The sequence below is a fragment of the Netta rufina genome (assembly GCF_964035555.1).
Source record: "Netta rufina genome assembly, chromosome: 15".
NCBI classification, from domain to species: domain Eukaryota; kingdom Metazoa; phylum Chordata; class Aves; order Anseriformes; family Anatidae; genus Netta; species Netta rufina.
The window spans coordinates 8,555,202-8,568,709 of NC_140138.1; the positions used below are offsets into that span (position 1 = coordinate 8,555,202).

At 43.7% G+C, this 13,508-nt stretch overlaps 1 protein-coding gene across 1 annotated transcript in view; it reads left to right on the plus strand.

The window, feature by feature from the left end:
* Nucleotides 1-1,436: 1,436 nt before the first annotated feature.
* The window catches only part of BMERB1 (bMERB domain containing 1), a gene marked incomplete at its 3' end in the record, with an annotated part of 47,852 nt that continues 35,780 nt past the window's right edge, over nucleotides 1,437-13,508 (plus strand). The window contains exon 1 of the mRNA XM_084296128.1: nucleotides 1,437-1,572. Coding sequence (XP_084152254.1) covers nucleotides 1,449-1,572 — 124 coding nt within the window. The 5' untranslated portion in view covers nucleotides 1,437-1,448. The remainder of the gene's footprint in view (nucleotides 1,573-13,508) is intronic.

Below are 13,508 nucleotides of genomic sequence, written 5' to 3' on the forward strand. Positions count from 1 at the left end.
AGTTCTCAGATCCACCAAAAAAATTGGCCCTTTCTCCCTAATCAGCCTGTTTCCCTTAGTCCAAGTCTCATCCAGATCCCAGATGGGCTCTTGTCTTCCTCCCACACTTGTGTTCCTCACTTCTACTACTGAGTCAGTCCAGCCCACCCCAGCAGGCAGCTGCACTGTCACCCAAAATCAGCTGTGCAGAGTGCTGCCACCAGCTTTCCTGCTTGACTCACAGCTTTGTTTGGGCTTCATCTCCAAAGGCCAAAACCATCGCGGATGGGGCACTGCACAGTCAACAAGAGCTCTCCAAGCAGGTCTGGTGCACAAACCGTGGCAAATCCCTGCGGAGCACAGCTGACAAGGAGAAATCACTGTGCCCTGCACATCTTCCAAAATATTGTCTAGCTCATTTTAATTTGGTAGCAATTTGTTAACAGCTCTCAGGAGAACAAAATTAAATACAATTTCGTTGTTACAGTTTTAAAACTGATGCGGAGGTTCTCTCTCCTCTAACATGTAAAGCATGACCCCTAAACACAACTGTTCATGAGTATAGCAACAACATGCATCGGTCCAACTAGTAAGTACGTCACTGAGTATAGCAGTAGTGCTTTTGTAGCGCTGAGGGTTGAAGGGCAAGGCAAAGTTTGTAGGCAAAGGTATGTGACAGACGAACTTTCATGCACCCAGTATGTATTCAGCATTACCAGTACACCACCGCTCATAAACCAGGCACGGAGTGCTACAAACCCTGATTTACTGAGGGGCACTGGGCAACCTGTCTCAACTCCTGCTTCATCATCTCTGCATAAGACATAACGATACCACACATAATAAAATGCAATGGGATTTCACCAGGAAAAGTACTCTGTAACTGCAAAATGCTGTTGAGGGATTTGATCCATAAGATTTCCCCTCCAATAAAACAAATAACAACAACAACAATAATTATCACTGCATTAGTGCTTCCTGCACAGTCCTTTCCTTCTCTTCTATGCAGGACGCTGCATAAGCAGCAAAGCTCCGTGTTTAGGAGAAACACAAAACCTCACCGCTTGCTGGGCTGCTGTCCTGGGGCTTTTGCTCGGGTGAGGGTGGGATGAGGGACATGCCTCTGGGGGCAGGTCCGTGGGGCAAGGCGTGGGGTGGGAGCAGGGGGTGAGGATGCAGGGGGGGAGGATGCAGGGGCTGTGGGAGCAGGGGAGGAGGATGCAGGGGAGGAGGATGCAGGCGGGGAGGATGCAGGCGGGGAGGATGCAGGGGGTGCCTCTACCTTTGCCCGCCCGCCTCCCCCGGCCCAGCCCCGCACTGAGCATGTGCACGGCGCCGCTGCCTGCCCCCGCCGGCCCCCGGGGAGGGGTTGGAAGGATCGGAGGGCTCGGCAGCATCGCATCGCCGCCCGGCCCTGCGCCTGCGGGGGGCTCCGGGGGGTGGCGGGGCTCGGGAGAGCGGCGGGGACCATGGAGCTGCGGAGGGCCGTGGAGCTGCGGAGGGCCATCTCGGCCGGCACGGAAGCCGAGAGAGCCGTGAGGCGCTACGGGGCGCTGGAGGAGACGGAGTGGAAGGCGGAGGCGCTGGGGAGAAGTGAGTGGGGCCTGCCCGGGGGCGCTGCGGGGGGTCCTGCCCGGCTCCGAGCGTACCCCCGGGCTCCGAGAGCAGGGGCAGGCGGCGGGGTGTGGGGGGCTGCCCCCGGCCGGGGCCGCGGTGCTGTGGCAGCGGGGGCTCCGGTGTCCCCTGGTGAAAGGGAAGGGTGGCCGCACGTTAGGTCTCCCTCGCTGCTTGCTAGGTGGGGTTTCATACCTGGCTTTTCATAAATGGGTAGCCTGTAATACACCAGCTCTGAAAGGCGCGGATGGCAACCGCGTTATTCGCCCTCGTTATCTCCGGCAGAGGGTACAGCGCTACGGAGGGTACAGCGATGCGGCGCGATGTATTTAGGAGCTCCACTCATGCTCTTTGGTGGAGCAGCTTTGCTGAAATCGTAATTTTCCAGCAAACAACAAGTGACATAACCTGTCCAAAGTGCTGGTGGAAAGATCAAGTTAAAAGATAAACAGTTGCCAATCTGAGTTATCCTCAGGACCTTGTCTTCCCTGAGGCACGGGGGTTATTCTGTTGGCAGGACTATCTTCTGTACAACCCAGTAAACCCCTCTCATTGGCAAGGTAACCATTGAGGCAAGAAATCTTACTAACGATCACAAAAAGCTCTGTGCTACTATAACGAAAAATATTTTCTAAGTTACAGCAAGTGTTTGGTTAGGTCACGGGAAGAAAAGCTTTCTGTGCATGTGCTGGGATATCGTAATCTTTGCTGATACCGGGCTTGCCGATACTCTTGTTTCACGAGCTATCTGATGTGCATCATGAAGACTCACCTGGATGCCTTTTAACATCCTGGAGCTTTGCAGCATCCCGGTAGCAAATTTTCGCCAGCACTTCTGCTATGTTCAGGCTTCTCAGCTACTGCTGTGTTTGTCAGGCTCTGTTCTGGAATCATATTTTACCTTTGGGTTTGGTTTTTCAAGAATATGTTGCTGTCTGCCATATGCTGATGACAGAGGTGTAACTTTCCCACTCCAGTGCTTCAGTTGCAGTGTTGGTTTTGTTGCAGTGCCTGGCATACATTCAGCACTGAATAACTCCCCACTTGCTAAAATGGAATCAAAGACTGAAATTGCTGTTGCCTGAGCTGGTTGACTCAGCTGCGTGCAACAGTTTTGGAGGTCCTCTGACATGATACAGACTTGTGCTTGTCTTATTCTCATAAATAAGTCTGGTTTTGTTGCAGAGTCAGCTCACAAACTGAGTGCAGTGCAGTGCCTGTAATAATAATAACTGGTACCTGGAAGTGACAGGAAGGTTACATCTTGCAAGCTTTGGATCATCTGTTTGGCAGAGGGGAGTGCGGAGGCTGAGGGGGAGGACTGATCTGCTCAAAAATGTGTGCTCAGCATTGAGCTTCCACCCAACTCACAGCTTGACCTGGTACCAGAGTGGGCTGTTGGCAGGACTGGAACCAAGTGTCCAGGTGTCCGCACCCTGGCTCTGCTGCTGAGCTGCCCTTCTACACACTAGATTGGGTTTAGTGAGAATATTTCTGTACGTGTAGAACAATGTAGATGTAGAATAAGAAGTAATCTAGAGGCTGTCTGCTCTTTGAGAAGTAGAAAATTATTATATTTAGAGTTTGCTACAGGAGTAATTGCTTTGTTTGTTTGTAGGCTTCAACCAAATACTGTAGAAATGCTTTTTATGGTAGCTGTTTTATATGATCTCATGTCTCTTTCCTATTTTAATGCTAAAAATGATTCTGGTCAAACATCTTCATTGATTAAAAATAAAGAGATCTTACTATTTGCTTTATTGCTTCCTTACAGCATAGGTCCTAAATTGCATGGCACCACGACAGTAATCTCCGGAAGGTCTGGAAAGAAGCTGAAAAAACATCATCCGATTTTCAGTAATGTCATCAGTTAGCCTTTGGTATTTGCATATCAGTCTAAATATGAAATGCTAAGTGGTATTATTAATGAAAGCAGGAGTCCATTAGTGCACAAAGGTTTGCCCTCTTTACTCTGACGATTTGTGTTGTCTTAAACCAGAATCTCTGTGGAGGCAGAACTTGTTAGGTACCTGTACAACAGTCTGCACAATACAATGCTGTTTCCTGGTTGGTGCCTTTGCATGCAAGTGTTGTTGTCTCACAAGGAAATGCACATCTTGATTACATCAAGTTTTGGTAGTTGTTAGTTTCTACTTCATCTGTTAAATGGAGAGGGGAGCTCTGTGTTAACATCTCTAACTGTGGCATAGAAAGCATTGCTGGTTATTGGCTTTAACATAGACGAGTTACTTCACAGCTGTGAAGCATAGTATCAGGCACATTTCTATTGTACAGTGCTCTCTTTCAGCCAGATTATCAGTGCTGCTTCTGTTCTACCATAAATGAAGATCTGATGCCCTTACATCCCAAGAGGGATCTCCATTGGGTTTGCATGCACAAATACAAAGTAGGTGGTTTGAAGTTTGTTCTTTAACAAGACACTGGAGCCGCCTTCTTTACATACTGCTTACCATGTACTGAGCAACTCATATGTTTTCTAGTGCATACATGTTCAATACAGTCAGGCTCATACATTGAATGACTGTGATAACGTGGCTGAGCCTTCTCAGTAAGTGATCTTTACGATATAGTCTCAGGGAGTCTGCTGTGAAGCAGAGCACTCAAGCATTTTGGTCAGTCCTTATTATCAAGTGCACAGCTTCATTTAGAATCATCTGTCTTGCCGTCGGCAGGGACTCGTAAATGCCCTGATTAAATAACTGCATGCCGTGCCAGGAAAATCGCCACAAAGAAATGAAGCAGTTTTTCCACCAGCCTTTTAAACATTGCATTTCTGCTTAGCTTTTCTTCCTCTTTCAGTTAGTATGAGGTATAGAAATAAATTCAAAATGCAAGGTGAATGTCTCAGCTTCAGTCAGTATAAAGAAGCAGAAAAACGCAAAAGATTATTTTTGATGCAATTTAGTACACCATGAAATTATTTTCATTTGAATGGTAACTGGCTATGAGCTGCCACCCCTATTGCAAAGATTCCCTTTTTCAATTGTTTTTGAGTATGAAGTGGCAATTAGGGGGAAGGGGGGAAGGGGGCCTCAGACCAGCACTGAAGACTGCAGTAGCACAGACAGTGGTCTTGTAGCCAGGTCTTTTCTCTTTGGTGAGGAAAGGGTGAAGAAAAGGCATCTGTGAATGCCCTGGGTTCGGGCACTTGCTTTATCTACTGGGAACTACTTGTGTCATTGTTAAGGCCTGATTTTCTTATCAGAACAGGATGACTACCTCCTAGGACAGGATCTAGCTTGTGATGTTTCAATGTTGCTTCTTAACACTTCATAATCATTTGAAGAATGTCTGTTGCAACATTACAAATAATCAAGTGGCAACAGAGAAATACATTTGTCTTGCACAGCAAAGATTGCACAGATAAGAGTCCTGTGACATCTACCTGTCATTCTAATCACCAAAGAGTAATTAGGATGGATTTGTATTAATCAAGTGCCTGTAGGTATTTGTCAGAAAGCAGGTAAATGTCAATTTGTTCTTGAATTTGTGTGTCAGCTTGACGGCATTTGGAGATTTAATAGCTCTGTATATCTAGTGTGGACATATTGGATAGCGTGTTGGTTCTTGTGACTTCAAACGGACTCCTGCACCTTCATGCTGTATCTGTCCCACGTGACTGTAGAAAAGCAAATTTGTTTGACTCTTAACAAAGGTGGCCACAGTCTTGATACTTGGTGGGGTGACAACTGGATGTCCTCATTCTTTCTGTCCTGCCTCATGAGAGTGAGGGGTGACATGCATTGTCCCATTACACAGAGAAGGCCCTGAGAAATGTGGTTAGAAAGATGCAGTGGTGCTCTGGGCTGTCAAGACAGAAACTGCAGAACAATGCTGGGCATTCAAGAGTGTTAGCATGAGGGATGAAGGGGCTGAAGTTACTACCCGCCCTCCCAGTTAAATCCAAACCTGTATCAGTCACAGCTGTTTCTACCATCTAGCAGTTAAGACAAACACATACCTCTACAACTTCTCCTGTGATGCCCCGCAGACCACACAAACTGTGTATTTCAGTACCTCTGGGTGCATTACTGATGAAATATTGGTTAGTAACAGGATGAACCGTGACTCTTAGAGCAGCTTCTTCCATGTGCTACTTCATGTTGGTCTCCAGAGCAGATCCCCTTGGAGATGCACTTTCCTATCTGGTGAGTCTCCCTATCACATGAGTTTTGTGCTTCCTTTGCTTTTCTACCTAGCTATGGGCTATGCATTTCCAAGGCTTCTCAACAAAAAGGGCAACAAATTTACTCCCTAACTTGCTCCATGGTTCCGAACATAACTGTATCCTGATGATACCTTTGTATCCTACACAGTCCAGCCTGACCTACAAAACACAAACAAACAACTACTCCAATCTCATCGAAGTCAAAGGGGCTAGTTGTAGCAAAAATCTGGCTAATTCTGGATGCTATCAGGGGCAAAAAAGAGATGTTGGTTGCTAATGCAAAATAGTCAGGATCTTACTGCTCTGCCATCTAGTTGCACATCAGCAAAGGCATTTCTCTCTGCTGCGATGCTCGTAAATCAGAGGGTTAATGACTCCCAAAGTCTCTGTGCCCAACTGTGTGTACCAAGTAGGAAATGAACACTTAAGTGTGTAATGCAGTGTTTATATCCAAACCAGTGCCCATCAATAATTTCTGGAAATGATGAGGCTCAAGTGCCATATTTGGGACTGTTGCTCATGATTTTTTGTATTTCCTTTAAAGATATTTTACAGAGAAAATGCATTAGACCTGGAAAGTAGGACACTTTGAACCGCACACATCATCTATGCTGCTGGTAGCCTGTGGGATTATGGATTCAGTCTCTGTAATTCTTCTGATTATGTTCAGTAATTGATCCCTTAGTTGCATAGCATGTTTTCATCAGAGTAACCACTTTTTAGAACGTATGTGTGTGTCTCAAGGGTGCTTTATAAAATAGGATTAAAATTTGCATTTGGGATTGGGCATGCGCTGCAAAGTACTGTGTATCGTGCATGAAGTTTTCGGAATTTTCTTGTAGTTATTGAGCACTGTAAAGGTTGGAACTCAGCAATCCTGAATCCCAAAGTGCTTCTCCTCTGTAGCTGAATACGTTCCTTTTTCATAAAAGCCTTCCTTAATACAATAGTCCCAGAGACTCAACGAGTAAATAATGCCAATTCGTTTCCATGAAACGCGTTCTGTTATCTAACTACATAAATGATACAGTACAAATGCATTCACAATCCAAAGATGAAAAATGCATGCTTGGAGGGCAAACTATATGAAATCACCAGGAGCACTGTTGGATAATTATTAGTTGCCCTTCAGGATCAGCATCGAAACATTAATTATCAACATTTTGTCAGCTCATAAAGGGCAAAATGTTTGAGAAAATAATCTCAAGAGAATTCATCATTAAATAAGGATGAATGATTTTCAATGAGACAGGTGGCTCATTGCTAAAGTCTAATGATTGCAAACACTACCAAAATGTAAGAGGTAATTTGTTACTGTAAGAACAGCAGTGGTTTAAGGATCTTTTTGCTACCCTGAACCTTCCCCCCTACCCAAGAAGCCTTTACTGATTAGGGATTTAAGAGTTTTTCTACAGGCACATTTGTTTTTTATATACTGATAAAACTGGCATAAAAGATTCTCATTATAAAGTGATTTAATGGTTTTGTTATTTTTTGAAGAAAAAAACTTCCAAAACCAGAAGAGGCACTAACAGCTCATTCTACCATGGAAGTCCTTTCAGTACACAAAGCCAAAGTAAATTTTAGAGTAATGTTACTGAAGCCAAATGAGCAAGACAGTGACCTGGCCTCCCTGCAAAATGACACAGAAGTTTGACTAACATTTTCTTAAATACAAACAAAATGCAGTCGTGACTTCATTGACATCAATGGAAATTTCCCCAGTGATTTCAGTGAAAGAAAAACTGGGCTCTGTGTGTTTGTCTCCTGGAGTCCTGTTCACCTTGATTCTCTTTAGAAAGCTCTGAGGGGGAGTCTGAGGGCTGCATCAGTTCCACAAGGATTCCCCTGGGGACTGGTGTCCGGCTGCTCTGAGTTGAGCCGCCCAGCCCTCACCTCTGGCTGGGCAACTCCTGCAGTCTCGGCAGGCAGTGGTGAGCATTTGCACCAGCAGGGGCAATGCCATTTCAATCTTGTCTCTGAGCAGTGAGTGATTAGCTAATAGATTGGAGTCCCTATGGTGAAAGGCTGGCCCTCAAACTGTGTTTCACAGAAGAGGAAGCCAAAGAAATTAATTCAGTTATGCATTTGTGCCCTCTCTCCCCTCATCCAAACTCTAGTTTGTGCCTTCTCTCATCTTCTACTATGAGTGTTTCCTCTGGGCATTGTGTCTGGGAGGGGACTGAAATTATTGCAGTTTGGCAGACTCTAAGAAACAAGGCAGAGACATTTTCCTTCAGGCTGGTACTTGTCTGTAGCACAGACAAAGTATGTGGAATATTATAGCAAAGGACACAGCCAAGAAAATCAAGATCCATTTGCCTCTGCCTTTTGGTAAGTTGCTGAAATTTGTTGCAATTACAACATTTCTAGCAGTGATTTCCTACACAAAGAGAAGGTGACAGCCAGCTGTCCATTTGTGTCAGTGGCAGAGATAAAGACTGCTGCGTGGCCTTTGGGTCCTCACCTCAGAGACCTCCAGGGAGGCAGTCAGCTCAGCCTCACGTCAGCCCAGTGCGAGCTGTGAGGAAGAATGTATTAGTATATTTAAAGAAAACTGAATCAAAATGAAGGATGCCAAAGCAGTTAACTTGGTGAAAACAGAGGTGCCTAGAGAATGACTCCACTTCTGCAGATGAAAGGCAAATGCAAAAGAGATTTGTGTGCCAACTGTCATCATTGTTTTTTGTGAGGTGAAGAGATGGGGCCTGCGCTGCTCTACAGGAGCACATGCTGAGGAAGAACCAGCTGGTTTGGGATCTGCTGGCTCCACGGGCTCTGGTGGTTCCCACCTTTAAAGGGCCCAGCTTTTACCTGGCTCCCTGGAAGTGCTCTGCCCTGTATGTTAGAGAGCAAGGCCCTGGTATGATTCTCCTCAGCCTGGCCTTCTGCTTTGCTACCGGACTGTGCACCTTGTACGCCAGGGGGCTTCGCAATATCAACATCCAGCCCCCTGAGAAATTACCAGCCTTTTCTCCTATGAAATGTGAAACTCCTCTCTGGGCTTCTGAGGAGCATCTTCTCAATATTTAATTACTTGCTGGAGTGGGAATCTGTTATGTGAAGCAATTTATTTAGTGTCTAAAGCAATTCTCCATACCAGTATCACTTTGGCCTTTACTGGATTAGACTCAGATGTTTATAATATTTATCGAATGGTTTTAAGGGTGCCTAAAATTATCTACCAGTTGCTGGGCAGATGTTTAGAGCACTGTTAGACAACTGTGTTATTAGAGAATCACATCACAGAGAACAGAGAAAGAGAGAAACACACTTTCTAGTACATAATTGGATAATTTCAAAGGAGAATATTGTAAAGATGTGAAATTTAGAAATGTCACTGGCCATTTTGCTCCAAATTCACTTGCAACATATGCAGCTGTTTATCAATTAATGCTTATGGGATATCTTGCATAAAGCCATATATTCCTGAAGAGGTTTTGCAAGACTTAAAATTGAACATTTTGGTGATTTTTCTTTTTTTATGAAATGAAAAAAAAATAACATAGATAAATAAGTATTTTTTTTAAATATGAAACTCAGTAAGCTTTAAAAAACTGAACATAAGCTGAAGCTGCCACTATCACAGCATCAAAACACTGAAGCTTTGTGTTAGGATTACAGGATCAGAAAATGACTCCAGCAAGGAATAAAATGGAAAGTCAGGGCTGTTTCCTTTGACCACTGACAAAAATGACAGTAGGAAATGAACGAGTCATTTTTGTTTAATGCTCCCTTTTAATTCTCTGTTACATAAGAGTAGAGCATGAATTGTTTCATTGGAATGCGCCTTAAATACAGTCTTGCTCCTGAACACACATTATCCCAGATGGGAATGTGCCTTGGTTTCTTTGGGAGCTCTGCACCAGGGAAGGTACCTACCACAGTAACTAACTGTACCGGTTGCTATTTACAGCTCTCTGATAGCACCGAATCTCACGCAGGGCTGTGGCAGGGTTGGGCACGGAAACCTCTTCCTGAGCCTTCCTGATTCCTGGCTCTCTTCCTGAGCCAGACTAAAATAGCTCCTTGCAGATGAAGGTCCAACCCAGTGCCACTAAAAAACCTGACAATGAGGGCTTTCAGGTCAGACTTTCAAAGGCAATTTTCCCTCATTTTTTGTGTCTCATTTTCAATCCATTTTCTCATAGAAACGGCTGTCAGATCATATACACTTTGCAAACTTTCCCACCAGGCTGCACACAGCTGAATATTCTCCCCATTCTCTGAGGGACACGCTGCTGTGTGAAGTGCACAAGGCAGCATTTTCAATTCATAACATGATGGGAAAAGAGGAAAGGAATATGCAAAAAGCAGTGACAACTACATCATCAGTATCATGATTTATTTGAATGTAAAGTGAGTTTTCATCTCACAGATTTATTTTGAGAAGGAAAATGCTATTTTAAGTAGTCAGCATGCCCCTACCCTGCATGAAGTGCCCTGCACTAAAGAACAGCTACCAGGAGCTTTAAGTAATGCACTGCCTTTAAGATAATTGAAGAAATGCTAAAAAGATAGTCCCTTGTTCTCACACATCTGGCCTCTAAAAACAGGTAACTAATGCAGTTTGATTTCTGGACTTTTTTTTATTTCTGCATTTTTGAGGCACTGGAGGCCACTAGAGAGGGACTGACTGGTGGTTGTGGTGGAAGGTGAAGCACGGAGGCATCTGGAGGCTGTGACTAGCATGGTCCTTTTTTTTTTTTTTTTCTTATTCCTAAAGTGATTGAAGAACAGAGGTGTAACAGTGATACAGGACTATAATTGGGGAGGAGGGGAATATTAAGACCTATTTCAAAGCTTGGCTACAGTATATGGAATTATTTCCATATACTACGATGGGGTTCTGATCAAGGTGAGTGCCAGAGCTCTTGTACTGGCTTCAGCTGCGATTCCCACTACATTCAAGTCTTGCCCTTGATTCACAGACATGGTGTGTGCTACAGTGAATGACTGGGCTTTATTCATCTGTTCTCCTTAATTCCTTCTCTCTTTACTTTGTCTCCCTTTGCCTAATCCTCTAAGTACGTTCTTTCAAAGGAAAACAAAACAAAACAAACAAACAAACAAAAAAAAAACATCAACTACAAAAAACCCTATAACTCAAAATACAGCACTCCTACCCTAGAATCATGGAACATCCCAAGTTGGAACGGACCCGAAGGATCATCAGGTCCAACTCCTAATAATACGTGAAGTTAGGCAGGAAGCTTACACACAGAGAAGTCACACTCTGACTTACACAATATTGTTTGTACACATTCCTAGATTTTATTTCACAGTGAGTACCTGACTCCAGGGTTCTGAGTACCCTAGGGTTTGTATAGGCAAAACTACAGTGATTTGAGGGCTGGACAGGCTACATCCAGTGAATATAAAGCACTCTGAGCTTGTATAGTCCAAGTTGAGTCTCTGCAGCAGAAGCATAATGCAACAGTGCATAAACTTCAGGTTAATTCCCTATCGAACGTGAAAGGAATGTATGAGAGCTGTTGCTACAGGAAGACAGGCAAAGCAATTTTTCAAGCATCTTCCTAGTTCGTTTTGTTACACTGATCTCATAACTGCTGATGTAAGTTATTTTCTCAGTAACTGGTAACAAATTCTATTGTGTTTACCTTTTATGTAGAACACTCTGGATATAAAGTACCTTGGTGATAATCTCTTACAGTGAAGAAAATCACAGCACTTAATTTCATTTTTAAAAAATTGTGTCTAGCTCACAACAGAGTTAATCTAAGGTGACTATTTCCCTCTGGAAAGCTGTTTCACCCTCATGTTGCAAGCAAAAAAAATCTGTCTCCTTTAAGTTCTCCACACATATGGGCCTCTACACAAAGAACCCAGTCCTCGTAGCATGCTTTTGTTCGCTCTGCACAAGGCAGAAGAGATGTCTTTCAGATGTCCGGTCATGTTTTTCCCATTCTATGTTTAAATGAGAAGGCCACCCCACTGCCTTCCATGGGAGTAAGACAAGAAGCAGGAAACAGAGCTCCTCCTCACAGAATATCCCCTCAGTAATTTCCCCAGGCCTCCTTATTCTGTAGGAAGGAAAAAAGTCCCAGCTAGAAGCCATTTTAGATCTACTAGAACAGATGATCAGAGTTCTCAGTTTCTGGGTACTCCTCTACAAACAGCAGGGAGAGTTTCAAGGAGACTGGAGAGCAACGACACGTCTGTGGGCAAAATCAGGCGTTGGCTGGTGTTCGCTGGTGAGCCCAAGAACCAAGCAGCATGGGAGACAGTCACTCTGAGCTGTTTATCTTTCTAACCAAATCCATACTGCAAATGAGCTGAAACCAGATTCAAATAAAACAGCGTGAAATGTTTACAGCAATACTCAAGTATTACTTTATATCTTGCTCTGCATCAACACAAATTAGGTCAGAGATAATCGATTGGGAGAAAGGTCAGAAAAAATGGCACTCACCACAAAGCCCTACTTAATCTAGGAGGTGATCAACTTTGCATAGTGATTTCTGAGGAAACAGTTAAAAGAAAGGTATCCTTTCTTTACGAATACATTTCTATGAAAAAATATTATGTAAGCAATTTAAAAATGAGAACAAGAGGTAAATTCATTATTTAATGCTATATGTTTTTCTTAAACTTCTGTATGATCCATTATTAACCTGCTGATAGCAACATATATGGGCAGTAGGCTGAAACAGGTTACAGTGGCTTTTATCTATCTGATAAGAGTTTTTTTTTGTTCTCTGCTGGTTGTGCGACGTTTTCATACAAAACCAGGGGAGATATAAACACCTAATGAAATAGGAAAATCTGATTGTAAGGCCAAAGAATTGAATAGGAAAGATTACCCGAGGGGGAAAGAGGAAAAAAGTGAAGGAAGCAATTCAGCTTAATTCATTTTTAAAAAACGACAGACTTCATCCTGGTGGCATCCCAATATTTTACTGAATGACAGATCTGTTTACAACTCTTCTTGAGCTTATGTTTAATTCACACAGGGAATTTCTACCCCTAGGAAACAGAGGAGGAGTCTGGTCTGTCATTTTTGTGGTGGCAGATTCCCAGAGATGTGTATGTCCAGCATACGTCAAAGACCTAAACCTCAGTCTTTGTAATCTGGAGATGTACTGAGATCAGATTCTGGATGCAACTGAAAAAGCTAATTGTTTTTCCAAGACCTCCCTCATAATAAAGTTGGCTTCCTATATAAGAGATCCCTGACTTTGTACTGAGTACTTCTAACACACACAGTCATGACTTTTGCAAAGCAAGGAGAAATTTTTCATTTTCTTTTGTGAGGGGGTGAGGTCACCTATTACTTTGGTACTGAGAATTTCTCCAGGAAGTATTTTAAATGGGACATACTCCTGGGTTGGATATATAATTAAGAAAATCTTTTCCAATGCTGTGATACATGAGGTAGCTGTTGTTCTGAGAAGAAACAACTGTTCAGGAAAGTCAGCAACTCCCTTTCCATACCAAAACTGTTCAAATCTTGGCTCTAAGCTGCTTATGTACAGCAAGTCAGGGGCCTCTATCTTCCCCAAAACAGGCAGGTGGGGAATGGGCATGGACATTGCTTTGTCACTCTTGTTGACTGCTGGAAAGATTTGTCAAGTGCACATTGAAATGGAAAGAAGTATGGGAATTTCCTCTGCACTTCCTCCTGAGCCAGGAGGAAGCAGAGAGCACAGCTGGACGCAGAGCCCTTTGGCTGGTGCCCTTCTTCCCATGTCAGGAAAAACCAGCC